This window comes from Haemaphysalis longicornis, unplaced genomic scaffold (genome assembly GCF_048455015.1).
Source record: "Haemaphysalis longicornis isolate Haplotype H1 unplaced genomic scaffold, Haemaphysalis longicornis Haplotype H1 scaffold_2, whole genome shotgun sequence".
NCBI lineage: Eukaryota > Metazoa > Arthropoda > Arachnida > Ixodida > Ixodidae > Haemaphysalis > Haemaphysalis longicornis.
The window spans coordinates 126267575-126285155 of record NW_027526295.1 but is presented as its reverse complement, the minus strand read 5'-3'; the positions used below and the strand labels follow the sequence as shown (position 1 = coordinate 126285155).

General features: G+C 46.1%; 1 protein-coding gene across 3 annotated transcripts in view; it reads right to left on the bottom strand.

Annotated features, from left to right (window-relative positions):
• Window positions 1–17581, bottom strand: part of LOC144167370 (carbohydrate sulfotransferase 3-like) — a 43878-nt gene that overhangs the window by 5562 nt on the left and 20735 nt on the right. For all 3 annotated transcript variants that reach the window (XM_077696655.1, XM_077696656.1, XM_077696657.1), the window contains one exon: window positions 8187–8338. In XM_077696655.1, coding sequence (XP_077552781.1) covers window positions 8187–8338 — 152 coding nt within the window. The remainder of the gene's footprint in view (window positions 1–8186; window positions 8339–17581) is intronic.

Sequence of the window (17581 nt, the reverse complement as noted above, 5' to 3'; positions counted from 1 at the left end):
GCGTATATTTGCGGAAAGAGAAAAATTCATGATTCAAGTCAGTTTTCCACCTGTACAACAGGATCCTAATAAATACTTACTCAAATACCTAAAAGGTCACGCAATATAATTAGCTATGTGGTTCCTTGTTACGAATAATTTACGTAAGCACCCAAATTTCCTTTGGTAAGTTGAACAGTATAGGCAAATACGTTGCTCAAATCTAAGAAAAACAATATAAAAGATGTCAGCAGCGGCCTCATCAGTCTACCTATATCCACTGCAAAACGGAGGTCTCTGCCACAGTCCTTCAACATACCAGTCTTTGATGCCCGGGTGACTGGTTTGAAAGTCACCCTACAGAATCAGGGGCCTGTAAATTGCAGCCCTGCGCCCATTCCGCGAAGCCAATTGTGAGTGGGTTGGCGCTGTGTGCCCCATTTAAACTCTTTGAAATATGGTTGTCTCCCAGAATCAACAATTGGGCCACTCAGTTGTTACGCACCTAGGAGTCAGGAAACTCTTTAGCTGCTCTATATGAGGTTAAGAAAAAGGGATTGTTCAGAAGTTACACGTGTAGGCAACCAGAGCATAATGTCGTCGGGAAGGGCACGGTTGGGCAACTGCTGGCCTGAAAGCCAAGCTTAAGGTCACCCTTAACGCAAATAATGCTTCTTATAAGATTGAAAACCCGTGGCGGGCGCGAGCAAAGCGCAACGAGCCCACAAAAACTTTGTCTCGTCACGTAATATCCCGTAGTATCTCGTGACATGGGGGAGGGTATTACGGAAGACGCGGTATTTTATGGGCGAATAAAGCCAAGCGTCGGGTAGTGAACGCGACTCGGAATGATTAGACCCCGCCCCCGCCCTCCACCCCCCCCCCCCCCCCAGATGGGAAAAACTCAGAGAGATTGCCAGAATGCCAGGTAGGCCCTTCTCCAGAGTAAGCCGAATTATTCAGGGTGTTCGGGACGCGGTCCGCCTAGGAAACCTGCTGCATGGATGCAGACCGAAGGTGACCAGGGACACCAATGGCCTGGGTATCATTGCAGCACCTGCAATCAACCACTATCTGAAAGCCCCTGAGATGCGGAATGAACTAAATGTGGCAGTGAACGCTGAAGTTTTCCGAAAGCGACTGCATAAAGCGCAACTCTACAGCTGCATCGCCACATGGAAACCCTAGCTGTCGGCGACGAATAAGGCCCAGCGACCGCATTCGCCCAAGCACACGACTCGTGGAGCGCGGACGATTGCAGGAATGTCACCTTCCCGATTACTGAACATTTTCCACCGACTGGGATCAACGCGAAAAGTCAGATGCACAATTAACGCAAGGTGTGTGAGGGACTCATTTCGCGGAAAAAACGGGACCGAAGAATTTACGCCCCTTCATGGTGTGGTCAGATCCGTATGTTTTGGGATGAGTCTATTTGTACTGTGGACAGCGCTTCACGAACTGCGGCCAAATTTCGGTTTATTCAAGTGTCTTTATAGACGGCCAAAAGTTCTTTATTCAGTGTTCACACCTACTTCTTGTTTTTCCACACAACATGCAGACGCTGGACAGGCACTGCCGCTGAGCGGTAAACGTTTGGGGCTACATGCTAAATAACGAGCTAGGTCTGTTGCTCGGCTCTGAGGGACACTTCAATGCCAGCACCTACGAAGATCTTCTTGACGCCAGCATACTGCCCTACGTCCTGTAGAGCCTGTTCTGCGTTGTCTACTATTAATTTCATCGTAATCGGAGTTTGTTGCATATAGCACGACCGGTAAAAACGCCCCCTGAAGAAGAGTCATCATGCTCCTCAATTGGCCAACCCGAGGAGCCGACATGAATATAATGGACAAATATCTGGGGTTCGATGAAGAAGCGGTTGTCCCAAACACCCATTCCCAGAGGGTCAGCATAGGCCTTGATAGAAAAGTCGTGGCTGAATGAAACTGTTTGCAATATTTCGATATTTCATCCTGCCTTTTCGATTGCTGGCAACGCTGAATGGCTGTCGCAGTGGGTACAGGAGGCAATTTTCCCCTGTACTTAAGCCTGATCACGAGGCGACTAGTCAGGCCAACGAGGCCGGACGGTTTACGCTATTCATCCTAACTAGCGTGATCTGCACGAAGGCATTTTTTAGCATTAGCATTACTTTGTTGCACCACCTGCCGATTTCGTTCATTTCAGTGAAAGATACTTCACCAATACAGGAGCTATCATTGGCAGAGCTATCATGTGCACGACCTGCCGCTGTTTCCACAAACTATATTGCAGCATATATACTCCGTAAAACTCCACACTTACCCAATGAACCCGAAACCACAGGATTCGTTCAGCTCCAATCGCAACTTCCAGCTATATATCTAAGGTTACAGAACAGGCTGGCTTTTGAGCTTCAACCCGCCAAGAAATAAAGATATCAACGTGCCAAGAATGTACGAACTATACAAATGATCAGGGCATTTTCCGCAGGCTAAATGATGCCGCAAAGGCAAGCTAGCAGCATAGCTTATGCTGACGAAATCGCGAACAAAATATAAAACAATGTTAGCTGGTAAAGGACTATAAATAATAGAGCTGTGCTCGGTTTTCCCTCTACGCAGTGTCGAGGCAAATAACGGTGGCGTTGCGGGCGCCGAACGCGCCAGTAAGACAAACCAAAATGCTCACCCGCCGAATGATGGTCTTTACATACCAAGGACGGATACGAACTCTTGCAAGTTGTTCCTATTGCGCAGACACATCCCGTTACCAGGAAGCGCAGCATGCACCGAACGATACGTGCTTCATTGTTCGTAATTCAATGTATCACGATTCTACGTCGGGCTTTCACCTCAGAAGCACGCAAGGTGACTCAGGAGTCCAAAGAAATATACAAGGTTTCCTCACAAGCAAAATTCGGGAAAAGCAAAGAAATTTTTACTGCTGTGTTAAAATAATAATTTCTGTGGTTTAGCTTTGGTCAACCCTAGTTGATAGCGAGCTTCACTGGTATCACGGTGTGGTTTCGCTATGAGATACAGATGTGTTTGCAAAGAATGCACTCTTTATACATCTTTTTCGCCTCACGGCGTTGTTTATGCCTCGTCGCTGTACGAGCGACCACAGATGGATGGTCGTCTTCCTCCATCGCCCATGGCTCAGCGCTGCACGCGGCCTCCTGGCCTCCCTTAGTGACGCGCTCTTATCTCTGTGGCGGCGGCCTCGTCGCCTTCCTCCACAAGGTAACGACACAGGTCGCGAGCACGTTCCCGTTCACTCCTCGCATAGCTCTCTCCTGCCGCCTATTACTCCCCGCCATCGGATCACTGCTCCGTGCCGGGCGCTCAGCCAGGTGAGGACACGGGTCCCGCGCACGTCTGCGTTCCCCCCTCGCCTATCTCTCGGCAGAAGCGTTGCAAGCCGGCCAAGTTGGAAAGACATATTCTTAGATAAAACAAGCGCGAACACAAACTAGCCCGCCTTACGGTGTTAAAACAAACACAAAGGAAGTGGAACACAAGTTGTATCAACGGGCGTTTAAGAGTGCCTGAATAGTATTTAAAGGGCCCCCAATCAACCCATCTTTCTATTGTATAAATGCAGTGGATGTAAGCATAATTTTCCAGACTGACATTTTATTTAGGCACCGCGAAGTCATGGAAGCGTTCCATTTAGCAGAAAGAGGAGGCAAGTGTGTCAGCCAAGCAAGCGTGGGTCTTCCTCCCACAGAGATTGCATATCTGCCCGTGCCCCCACTATCGGCGGTGACTATCTAGCTGCCTTATCACCGTGACATTTGTAAACTTGTTTCGCTCATACTCAGTGTTTTTATTGTTTTATTGTAAGTGTTGATATCCACCCTCCTAGACAAAAACTTCAGTTGTTAGACCAGCGGCTGTCATTGTGTTCCACTTCCTTTGCCTGCCTTTATGTTCGCGCTCCTTTCAACTAAGGATGAATCTGTTCCTCCTCTACCGCCTATCATTCTCCGGCGTCCGGCCGCTGCATCATGCCAGCGCAAAAGCTCTCCTCACCTCTAGCTCTCAACGTCAAAACTGGTCATCCCGCAAAGACTGCCCGAGGTAGCTTAGTGTACTTTCGCTACAAAAAATGACATCGTCACTACGAGCTACTTCATGTAGCCCCCTCACTAGCCCTTCCAGGAATGCCCATGCCGATTAACGCAACTGTTCTTGGGACGCCCCCGCGCTACTAGGATGACCTTTTCACGCAGCTGTCTGAATGACGAGGACTATGGTGGACGCTACAGAGGCCCCAAGTGCGCAGACTACGACGCTTCGCGGCTGCTGCGGTGTCCAACATAACCACCTGCCGGGCATGATAAGGGCCGCATTCCCTGCGTTTCCGCAACGCATTTGGGCTGCGCAGCCGAATGGCATACGATTTCTTCTCCGAGAAGAGTGCTTGTCACACTCGTACCAAAAGTGGAGTTTCCCTCCTCTGTTGTTTCTTACTCCTTGGTTGGGTGTTTTCTGCGCATTTTTTTCAAAATCAGTGATTTACTTATTCTCTCACTGGCACTAGTTCGGAAACCTTGTCAGCTAATATTTTGCATGATGTTGCGATTTCTTCGATTGATACGATGAGCGTTGCTGAATGGCCGAGTAAAAATACTATGCTCTGCGTCTTTAGTTTGTATTGTAGTCTTTTCTGTTTGTCCACGCGTACTGTAAGATAGCTTAGACAGCGACGTGTAAAAGCCAATGCTGCCTTTCGACAACACAACTTTGCCTCTGCATAAATGTACCTTTCTACGGCTGAGCAGCTGCGCAATGTCGGCACGGTTTGAACCCGTTGAATGATGTATGTTACGCTGCTCTTGTCGCTGCATAGTTCAAGTAGAAGGACATATTGTATGGTAAACAATAGGTTGCTGGAACATTCCTATCTGTTTTCTAACAATTATATTGAAGTCACAGGAAGAGATATATCTAACCAGAAGTATGCGGTGTGTAGTTTGGAACGTGATACCCCAGACAGACGATTTTTGGAGATTAGAGCACAGAGAAATAGTGTCGGCTGAACGAGCTGAGATTGAGCATGTGCAAACGTTCGCATTTTATGAAGGTGCCTTGCCGGTTGGGCAAGTTGCTCTCAAGGCTGAAAGCTAACGTTAAGAGACGCCCTAAGGGAGTCGCTAAAACATTCTGCGTTTGTGAGCAGTCTAAAAACCAAACTTTGTACAACTCGAAGGGTGAACAATGCAGTGAAAAACAGATACCCTGCAATCGCGCATAAGATGGGATACTAGCGACGTTGCCGGGATTCCTCTATCGTTATCGTGGACAGTGCATGTACACTAGACGTACGAAAAGGAAGAAAAAATATCATTATTACGACTCCTGAAATGTACCACTATATGTTTATTTTTGAATAAATGATAAGCTTTATAATCTAACAAAAAAGTCTCTTGCTCGAATAAAGTGATTTGCTATTGCATCAAGGTAAACCCGAGGACCAACAACGCTAGGTCGGTTGTCGAAACTCCACCAAACCAGTACTTTCTATTTTGGCGAGCGGCATCGTTCGGTTTATAAAAACTGACTCATATGTTTAAAACTTCCTCCTATGTATGGTGTAAAACTTCATTCGTTTCGCAAATTTGAGCCTTGAAATCTTGAGTGTATAACCATGTCCGCAAACATCGCTCTTTGGCAATTGCATTTTATGCTCATAATCACAGGCAGCCTTGGCTATAGAGCCTGGCGGCTGTGTGGCAGCTATTCAGACCGGGACAGGAATGCACAGCGATGCCGGCGCGGTTGTTATGTGAAGAACGGGGCGAGGCTGTCGTGCAGCTGCAGTTGTGCACCCTGAATTAGCCAGCTGCGTTTGACGAAGCATGATGTCAAGGTATCCTGCTGCGTGCGCGGCGCACTCCATGAACGGCAAGAGAAAACCATTCAGGTCACCGAAGAATTCCAGGCTGCGACATTATTTCGAGTTGGTTTCCTGTAGCCCATTTGCTTTGTCTAAATCAGTAGAGGTATCATCAATACGTAGACATTCCAGGGAAGCAGGTGTAACGTTGAAAATGGACTATAATTACATCAAATTGACGCGTACGAACCCAAAGAGGTAAAATATCAGGAAATGTTGCGGGACGTGAAAAAACATGATTTTTACTCATTCTTGTAAAAACACGAAAAACTAAAAAAAAAACGACGATTGCGCTCACGGATATAAAAAAATCCCACACATGCATTCGCATAACACCGTAAGGAATATTTCCTTTATTTCTGAATCATCAAAGTTCCAGCACAGCTTCCCATTTTGAAATCTAGGCTGGATTTCACGTCGAGGCGTTTATTTCGCACTAAAATTATTATCAAATGGTGCCTGGTTCGGTTCCGCTTGATGGCTGAATGCTTCGTTGAGCATTCATTGCTTCGTTCAGCTGGTTGAGCCTTCCTTAGCTTGTACTAAGTCGCGCAAGGTGTGAAATACATCAAAGCTGCAGGAGTTCTTTCTACGTGAACACTGAAGGACACATCACCACGCATATGTACAACTTTGAAATTATTTACAAGTTCCGTCGTCGCGTTTGCACTGTGCTAGTAGTAGCCATCGCCATATGCATCGATATCCTCGTGTTCCTGAGGCCAAGCATTACATACGTGGTAGCGTTTGAGGAAAGCAGGGTTGCAACTGCGGCACGCATAGAGTTTCATACAATAATAACTTGAAGGGAAACTGGCGCTAGTGTCAACGCTAACTCTGAGGAGGTGCTTACGTTTCGATGGGGATGATGGGTAGTTCTGGAACCGTATTGCGTACAATCGAAAAGGGTCTATCGCTCCGCATATTGTTTTAGATGCCAAGCAGCTGACGGTCGAGCCTGTTTCCTCCGCCGTTGTGTGGGTGCCGTTGTGCGGTGTCCACACCCCCAGTGCTGATGATGATTGTGGCAGGATTACCCTAGGGACTGGCCAACAAAAGAATCCATGACGAGATAGCTTCGCGTTCAACCACCGTCGTCATCTTCCCGTCGAAGAACTCTGACTACCACACCCTCCCTGCGCATGCCTGGCCAGGCACCGCTGATGATAATTGTGGCAGCATACCGCTAGATATTGGTCAACCAAAGAGTTCATCACGAGATAGCTTCCCGTTCAACCACCGTTGTCTCCTTCCCGTAGCGGAACCCTGAATAGTAGGCGACGCATTCGTCTTACCCTCTCCGATGCTCCTCTCTTCTCCGGCATTCCTCCTCTCCTCTCCAATGCTCCTCTCCTTTCCGGGATTGCGCAATTAAACGACAACACCTGTCGCTCCGCGCGCGATATTGCGAAGCAGCTTAGGGTTAGAGACGTGGAGGTAGCCGCTGCATACTCCGCTGGGGACGCCACTGTAGATCCGCGGTATAAATGACGCGTGCGTGCGCTCCGCTCCCGTAATTCTCCTCCCAAAACGCCGCGATCGAACGGAAAACTAATGGGAACTTGAGTCGACCCCATGGCTGCTTCGCATACTACTCAGGGTTCCCCTACGGGAAGACTGTGAAGTTTTTAACTTTATTTCTTCTTCTGGTACTTGCGCACGTGTTCTAAGCATGTTCTTTCCATCGGGATAAATCATTCAGTTGATAGTTCAGCGCTCGTCTTGCGTGTTCTTCCGTCTCGTTCCGCATGTTTCTGCTGTTTAAAATAGCACAACACTGTGTTCTATGTATGCGGAAGTCAGTTCACTCCGTGTAGCTGGGGTGTTTTCTTTTTCAGGGGGCAAAAAGCAATAATGAAAGTGTATCAAGCTATGAGCACACATAAAGATGTCAACCGAGTCTTGCCCCAACTCACCCAAAAATTTTGAACTTTGAAGACTATCAACACTGCAGCATTTTACGTTGATTTACCACGACTCCTTCATTAATTATATGTAGCGACCAGCGTTTTGCTTTGCTTGGGGAACTAGCGTGGTTAGGTCCGGTCCAGGAATTAACATCAAACTACCTCATAAAGGCGTGGCCCACCTAAATTAATGTCAACTAACATCAGTAGTAGCGTTTTTCGGATAAAATGTTGCACTCTTGGTGTTGGTGTTAAACTTAGCTATCAGTTCTCGAATATTCTCTACCCTACTGCAGTTATGATCCCGTGAACTAACACACATTTTCTGCAAGTATAGTCATTGAACAAAACTATGTGTTTCCGGCTTTTCCACAACAAGTCGTCCTACATAAAGTTGAAATGTAACGCACTTACCTTCCAACGATTTCTCGGAGAACTCCTCAGGTAGATCATTCCTGGAAGGTAGCAGTGGGTCCAAGATCCTCCATGCGAATCCAATGTAGAAAATAAAAACGAATACTCCAGCTCCCACGAAAACAAAGGGCCGCCACTTCGCCATGAATGCTCTGAAAATGTAATAATAATTACCAGGGAAATAAACCTATCGGCCATTTGAACTTGGGATGGTTGACCAAAGCCACTTCCTTTTAACCTCCCTGCTGAAGTAATAGTCATTTTCAGTCTTTCTAGATATTGAGAGGTCAACACTCATTTGCTATATAGAAAATACCGGGAACCCTACGTCGGCCCGATGCGGATGTCTCGAAACGTACACGAAAAAAGGGTGTCCGGAATTTGCGTTTTTTTTTTATTTTCATTATCATCTTCCCCATCATCATGAACCTGGCTGTGTTCACTGTAGAACAAAGTCATTTTCCAAGCGTTTGCCGCCACGTCTATCGCGAGCTTCAAGGGTACATTACTTACGAATTTTTGTTGTTCAACGCTGAATCCAGTCCTTGCTCCGCCCCTACTTTGTCTATGCTTCATTGTAGCTACTCCATTAAACGAATGGTTGACCTGTTGTCCCTACTACATATTCAATGCGATTTCAATGCCATTTCTTTTGCTTACATTGAAGTGGAACGCCATCCACACGGGTTTTGATGAATAAAAGGTACTTGATCACTACATTGAGTTGGAGGCACAAAGGGGGGGGGGGGCGGGGGGGTGTTAGGTGAGTTGTCTTATGCCAGTACGTAAGAGTATCTTAAATAGTAGTAAACCAGTCGCCAAGGCAACAATGGCTTACACAAGGCATTCAAGCAACAACATTCGCTTGGTAACCTTGTTGCGTTCTTGCCAAGGCAACAAACAGCCCTAAGGCAACAAGACTTCAAGCAAATGGTTACACAGTCGGTGAAATAAAAGACCCCCGATACGCTCTTGTACGCTACACTGAGCTTAAAGGGTCTATGAATGCAAAATAAATGTTTATTTTAATAAAAACACCCCTTTTATTCGGTAGAGCAACGATAAAAAATTGATCGCAGTTAATACGAATATTCTACATAAAAAAAGACAATAGAGAAGGGCAGACTCCTCCGCCACTTTAAGTAAAGGTCTTTATGACGCCACATAATATTTATAAAGGACTAGCGGTAGAACCCGGTGCTGCTCGGGTGGGCCATTATATTAAGGACAGCAATTGGTCTTTGTTAGTCGCAATATTAGGCTACTTCATTGGGAAGTGGTACACACTCGGGAGCGCCTACCTGCTGTCAGTACATAGGCTCCCACTGCAGGCGCGTCGTGGTAATGTGAAAGGAATGGTACTCTGTTTTACTCCAAATCTCTCTAAACAAATTGCACCACGGTGGCGCGTTTGAGTGACTGAGTCAGTGAGTGAAAAAGCTTTTATTAAGCGGGCGAAGTGGGAGTGGTTCCCAATTTCAGAAAACCATGTGATGAGTGGGCAGCCTTCGCTCTGGAGGAAGTATTGTCTGGACACTCAGATCGCTGTTAGTCACCAGGTTCTCCCACAGTTCAAGGTTTGGAAAAGTGGATGGAAGAAGGAGATGCTTGATTTGCTTGCACTCTTAATATGATTTGAGAAAGAGTGCCAGGTTGCAAACACAACTTGAATTCGGCAGGAGATCGCGCTGGGAACACGTGATGGAGGCCGGCTGGGTGAGGGGTATTCTTCCTCGTAAGAAGTGCTATCTCAGAAGATATGAACAATGCTCATCGGTACAGTTTTATCATAAGTACAATGGGCTCTCCTGCGCGAGGCGCGAGGTTGCAGTAAGTCCCAGCAGATGCCGAGGGCTAACCTTTGTGCTTTTTACTGGTACATCTTCTCTTTTACATTTATGATATATGACACCTGCTCCTACGGGAGACGCGTAGTTGCCGAAGGTGTCAACAGATGGCGACCGCTAAGCAAACTCGGGAAAACTCAACTGAATTTTACGTCCAAAAGGATGCGGATTAAAAAATCTCGCTGGCCTTCTTATCCGCATGTTAGGACAAAATCCTGAAAGTGGGTTTGGGCAATTAAATGGGCAGCATTTTCAAGAAAAACGAATGGGAGATATCAACTGGCTGGGTGGTAATTTGCGAACGTGTAAAAACAGTGTTTTCCCGAAATCCCGCTTGCGTCTATTGGTAGGGTGTCATTGAAAAATGTTGTATAACAGTGTTGAGATACGTGAATAAGTTGCCTATCTCAACAAAAACCAGTTCGATATCTCAGATGGCGGGCGTTAAAAAATTAATATCTGAAAAACTATTTTACCGCTTTTCGCTCTCCTCGGGGTGGAATTTTTAAAATTTTAAGAAATATTGACCTCCAACACCGTAATCAGAATGTGCCCTTGCAATCTGTAGCCGTTTTAAAGAGCGCTTTGGCTAGACGTGTACATAACCTGTCAGGCCTTTTTGGCTAATCAGCCGTGCCATTTGTAAAAAAAAATTTCACCCTTCTAGCGGCGCCACAGAGCGAAATCCTTAAAAACGGTTCTGTGCATTTGTATGAGTAACATATTTCAGCAAAAATTAGTTGGAGAACTGAATCGGTGAAAGATTTATTTGAGAACCTTTAGGAACACTGTTTTAGTTCCGGAATGCGGAATCACCTCGCTGGTGTAGGTTAGGGCGAAATCGAAAAACTACTTTTTAGGTATTGTTAAGGGCTACTTATATCAGCAAAAAGCGCTTCGATATGTGAATGGGTGACCGAGAAAATCACGAATTCGCGAAACCACAATTTCGCCCTTTTCTTCGGTTAGGAGGGCGATTTCTGAAAAACCCGCCTTAGTGAGCACCTACTCAGTGACGCAAATAAACTCGTGAAATTTCAAGTCTCCAGGTCTAACAGTATTGGCTTGGCGTTGATGAGTCAGTCAGTCAGCCTGTCGGGCACTTCTTTTTATAGGTATAGATTGGCAGCCGCCTTTTCGAAGTTACTGGCATGAAATATGACTGCGCTATTGTAGTACATTGAAAAGTAAATAAATACCGCGCAAAACGCAGGATAGAAAGGACGCAGTAGTTGTTTCCTACAATGCTAAATACTATTTTCGATTTCAAAATTCGCCGTTTTAACGCTTTCATTCAGAGAGTGGCGTGATATGATTTGTAAACCCTAACCACGTTAATGGGACTTTTTTGCAGAATATACCTCACATACGTCAATGTGCTTAATGGTATTCAGAATTGCACTACACTTGTATTGTAATAACTCTCGTCACAATTGACTTGGTGCTTTAGGTTGTAGGGTAGCCATGGGCATTTAAAAGGGACACTGAAGTGAATTTGTGAAGCTCCCGTTTTTGCTTGCACTGCGTAGACTGACTCAAATTACCACACTTTTCATCGTTTATGTGGTTGATAAGTCGGTACTTATTTTATAAAGAGCGAAAGAAGAAAAACTACCTTGCGCAGTTTGCGGCGGCCGCACCAACTGAAAGCTGTGACGTCGGGAGGAGATGCACCGTGATTGGACGATGTCCAAGATTAGCATTCAAACAAGTTTCGGTTTATATTTCTGTAAAACAACCTGCTTGAGATCCGACAGCACCGTTGGATGGGCATTTTTGATATCTCAGTAATCGTCATACCGCGCTTCTGCGATGTTATCGGCTGTAAAATGCCGATGTTAAGCCTCCCAGGACGGCTTGGCACCGTAGCCGTCACTAGCCGAGGCCCACGAAGTAGATGAACGCCCTCCGCGTCCCCGCAGACGCTCAAATTCCATGCGGGTTCCCCCCATATTTGGAGCTTGCCTCACTCATACCTGAACCGTAAAAAGCGTGTTCGCACCAGGCCAAGGGTCTGTTGATTCTGGTCTGCGGCCACTGCCCGCAAGCAGTCGGTGCTAGCAACAGCACGCCAACGAGAACTCGCTAGCGCGTCAGTGTCAGCCTGCGCGCATTCTGTGAACTAGTTCGTGGAGCAGTGAACGTTACGGCCCAAAAATGGTGAACTCACTATAGAAAACATCGGCCGAAAAAGGAAAAGTCAACTTATAAAAAAAAGCATGTACCCCCAGGGATTCAAGCTTGTGATTTGAAAAATTCTCGAAATAACATATCTAGCGCTCCATACCACTCGGCCACGGGGACCGCTGCCAGCATTGGAAATATAGGTATATATTGTATTACCAGTTTATACTTTTATTTAGTTTTAGCATTTCAAGCTGCTTAGGTGACAATTTGTTGTATAGCGCTCGTGCACCTAGCGTTCCCCAAATTTCCACAACATCTCACGGCTAGCAATTGCATTTCTTAGACGGAAAAGCGTTCGCAGATTTGTGGTCCGCTGCGCTTGTTCACCCAGTGGAAAAAAGTGCTTCCTGCTCCCTAGTTTTACGCTGTAGGGTAAACGTTTCAGTTTATTTTATTTCGGTAGTACGTATATCAATTTCGCTAACTCTACTACTGCCTTCAAGTGGTCTTATATTTTCCTACTGGCGTACCAGTCAGCGAAGCGTCGCATGTGCGCTTGTGCAGCGCTTGTGTGGAGCGACCTGGACTAGGATCTTGATACAGTGTACAATTCTAACAAAGTAAAGAAAGGAAATGCACATTCTGCCATCCACAAACGTGTCGTGGCTTAGTTTCAAATAAGCGAAGGAATTGCGACAACTCGTCGGCTGCTGGCGGGCTAAATTCTGGGCCGACTGACCCTTTAGGAAGGCCGGCGAGCCGTGCAGTAGCGCAGTCAAGCCAAGTCATCTCCTCCTGACATTACCCGAAAACACAACAAAAAATGGGCGATGATTCAGAGGGGAGGACAGCTATTTAGAAATTATTTGTCGACTAAATAAATTCGCGTAAATGCACTCAGAGTGGTCGAAACATCGTCTATGGACTACGGACTACACTGTGCCCTAGTAACACGCAATGTTTACAAATCACTTGAGTGTTCCTTTAACCTGCTTCAACAGCACTTTTTATTTGTCTTCCTGGAACGTAGTTGCGAAGTAAACGAGGTTCTGTTCAATTGAATTGTTTTGTTTGATTGCATAACTTACCCGCTAACCGCTAGTTAACACAATGAGAATCATATTTGATGTGTTCGGTTTATTGCGTCACTGTTGGCGTCCTGTAGAGCAAAATTTCATTTTTTTTCTATATTTGTTGCATTTGTGCGAGTAACATAGAATCATTTCTGGCTATAATAGATCTCACCGTTCTCCCGAAAGACACTTCATTCAAACCGAACAATTAGAGCTCCCGACCACAGAATGCTGACACTGACACCATTCTTTTTTTGTTTCTTCTAACCTAACCTACTTAACTAAAGATGGGCCTAGTGAATTCGCTACGGTCTTAACCTAATAGCGCGTGGTGTAGATATGCAGTAATTCCTACTTGAGTAATTTTAGTAATAGAATCTGCAAAATTAACTGAGATAGTTTACGATTATTTTGCGAAAGAGGTTACAATGTCCATTAGCTAATATAGCAAAGCACTTTGACGCCCATACGCTAAATGCGCGTTTCACCAAGGGGATTTGCCGAGCGTGGCGCAGTCAGAAAGAATCATGACGACGCCTATGCGAAGACACAATCGCACCACGACACGCTCTTCTATATGTCTGTGCGTTGCAACTACAATGTACTGCACAGGGTCTAGCTCAGCGGCAGCTAAAACTGTATCACTAACGAGAACGCTGCCAGGAAAATGCAAGGGGAGACTAAACTGCCGCATGGTCAGCGAAGAAGCAAACACTGCGCTAAAATCTCCAGTATAGCCTTCACCAGCGCAAGCGTTACGACGCTAACACTATGCACTAGACACATATATCTTTGAAGATGAAGATAATTTAGCTTCAGGAAATAATATCTTCGATCATACGAACTATATCACATGAATCATGGAGTAGGTTGAAACCAAAACTAATGGTATCGCATTCGTACGCGTAAGCAGCTTTAAGTGTCGTTTCAATCGTTCTATATTTTCGATTTATTGGCCAGCCTTTGGGATTTTGCTGTGACGCCGTCTCCTGTGGTTTAATTTGTCCATTCCCATTGTCAGCTTTGCCTAACCGCTGCCATACCATGCTGGCGCAAAGACTGAGATAAGTTTGGACCCTTTGTGACGAAAGCGCAAGAAACCCAGAAAACACTTCCGGAAATTTGGCTAATGCCCAATAAAACTGAGCATAAGCCCTCGGCAGCCATACTGCTCGAGAGAGAGAGAGAGAGAGAGAGAGAGAGAGAGAGAGAAGTTCTTTATTAAATAAGGAAATGCAGAGAGGTTTCAAAGAGCATGGGGATGTGTATGCCAGTAATGTCGGGCTGCGCGGCCTGAGCTGCTTTCTGTCCACGTTCCCTGCGGGGACGTCGAGTTGAAGGGGAGGCTGCGTCCGGTGAGCGGACATCAGGTGCGGCATGATTAATTGTGGTTGTTGGATGGTCCCGTGTGGCCTGCGCCTAGGACTTGCTTGTGGGAGCTTCGCCCTGAAGCGCAGGGTTATTTTAAGGCACAATCACAGGTGGAAACACAACTTCTGAGTTTGCTGGTGGGTCGTGACGGGAAGGAGCTTTCCCTTGTACTTGCCCGACACTGCGTGAAAGAGTAGCTGCCTTTTTCTTCGGGCAAGCTGCTTACGACGCGGGATGCGGGCCGCCACAGTTTTCGCATCGTGGTTGATTGCGCGAGGTGCAGTCTTTGTGTGGGTGGTCCCCAGTGCATATTTTGCAGCGAAGGTTTCCTCTGCAGTTCCTGGCGATGTGGCCGTGTTTCTGGCAGTTGAAGCACTGTGTAGCAGATCCAGCGTACTCTTCGACGGGGAAGCTGTTGAAGCCAAGAAACACCCGAGCTGGCAGAGGTGAACCTGGCTTGAACTCCAAGATGACAAAGCGTCGGCGGGTGTCAGCAATTATTTCATTTTCATCTCTTATACGTAGGTGACTTGCCGACGGGCAGAGATAACACCTTGGTCGCTCAGTTCCCTATTGCCTCTTCAGTGTACTGAAGGTGGACACCTTGGATTTTACCCTACGTTGCCATGTACGATCGTGGCACGCGCACCTCAACTGGTACACCAGCAAGGGTGGAGACATGTAGAAGTCGGTTCGCTGCAGCCAGTGACGACACGGTCACAATACGCCTACCGTCCTTGGTCAGGCGATGTGTTCAAACGTTTTCTTGTGCCGTCGCCACCACTTTTGACGCCAATACGTTGGGGTTGGCTTTCCAAAAACTACAAACTTCAGCTGGTTCAAAGACAACAGAAATCCCGGCGGCTCGCTTTTTCTTGTAAGTGACAAGGGTAAAGTCGCCTTGGTTTACTTCTATGTCAGTAGCGTCAGAGCAAACGTTCCGATCGGCGGTCTCTTGGTCAGTAGCACGCTTTTTAGGAGCTGAGGGGCTTTCCAGGTTATCATCGGGAGTGGATTCATGCGAAACTGCAGGAGTACCTTAGTGGGGTCCGCTTGGAGTGGCCAGGCCCTGGCTGGTTTCATCCAATAAGGCAGCATGAAGCGCAGGCGATGACGGCACATTGCTGAGCTGCAGGGTCCGCACGCAGCTTCGCTGAAGCCGTTTGACACGGGGCGTCCGCCCTTGTGAAGTCACTGGGTCCTTGTAAGGAGGCAGCGCGAAGGATTTCAGTCACAGCATAGAGGTATAAGTACACAACGCCGAAAAACTCCAGAGCAGCAAAACAACCAGCCGGTTGAGCCGATCTTCGCCTTCCTCGCGCTCATATTGCTCGAACCACACACTTTTTGCCCGGTATCGTGGTCATATGCAATAAGGTCCAAATAAATTATTTGATTTCGTTTAATGTCTTCGGTCTTTATTACTACATACATTGTCACTTCAAATTTTTCACCGTAATTTAAGTGACGATGTGTTTCATCCCGTCTGTCGAAAAAAAAAGTTTGGGTTCGTTGCACAAGTTTCGAACCGGTTCGGGGAACTTGCTCGCCAAGTTGAATTTCAAGGGAGGTTAAAAAAAGGTGATTCCTTCTTTAAAACAATTGTGCTAACAATTTACGCAGAAACAAAACTTGAAAATACCGCATTTTGCCAATAACTCCACCGTGCAATTCCAAAGACAAGTGAAAAGAATGCGACCGCATAACTGGGAAAACCGACGCAGTAGTGACGATTCATTAGGCCCTTTCTCGCCTAGGGAACTTGTTTCGGGTGTATTCACGAGAGATGAGCAGGTGTGTCCGGTCGACATGTCCAGATTGGACGAAAATTAAACACAAACAGGGAATTCGAGATTTAGTAGTATTTGTCTTCATTTCCTATTCTTCGTGTTCATTTTAGTTTACGGAGCAAAAATGGTTGAGTTTAAAACAGCACTACACAGAAGATAGGTCGCGCGTTTTGCCGTAGTTAAAAAATCAACATAATACCGGACAGCATAAATATTTTTTTTACTTTGACTAGTTGATACCAAAGCTCTTTTTTATCCCGTGACTCAAATACATGTTCAACTATTTTGTACTTCTGTAGCTACAAAGCACGAAATATGATCATATAGCTGTACTACAGGGATATAGTTAAGTGGTTTGTTGCAAACTAATGGCGTGGCATACGTGAAATGGCCGGAACAAACTTGTGCGCTTTACTAGTTGTAAGCACCTATTACATCATGCATTATACGCTGTGACGACAGGTTCGTTTATGCGAAAGGTCGGACAAAAATAAAGGACGTCTAGAGAAATCCATCACTACGTTTTGTGCTTATTCAAGGGGGAATTAAGGTGCAAAACTAGCGCAAACTATACGAGTATGAACTCAGCGCAGAATATTTTAAAACCCACGTGGCTGGCCGTTTCTTAGGTCTTGATCAATGCTGTCTCGTTTTAAGTTACGAATGCTCTCTCGTATGATGCTTCAAAGCTATGCTGTGCTATGGGGTGCGTGTATATTTCAGAGAGGCAGAAAATGTTTTTGACCGCCTGGGAAAGTTAATTAACGTCGCAATATCGACACAAAGGTGTATCGCTTTAGTTTTTTGTATCAGTCTGTAAAACTGCCGCCTCGGGCAGTGATCGAACATAGAGCCCTTTCAGCTGGCTTATCCACTGAACCATTCAAGCTGATAAAACTTGTAACAGATGCACACTTTTCATTGTGTGGTATTTAGAGAAAAGTATCAAAAGCAAGTAGGAAGTACGCTTAGACTGGCAGGCTCTTCTCTTGCGCAGTGCAGCAATCTTTCCGGCTGATTGCTCCTAGGCAGTCGCATCGCAGTCGTGATAAAATATGGATGTTTTATCACGACTCCATAATGACACAAGTGTATTTTCCTTCGTTCAGCCTTGCAACCAGCAGCAACATGCCTTTGCAAAATTGGTGCGCATCTCATTCCCCATGTTGCGGCCATTAATAGAGCGT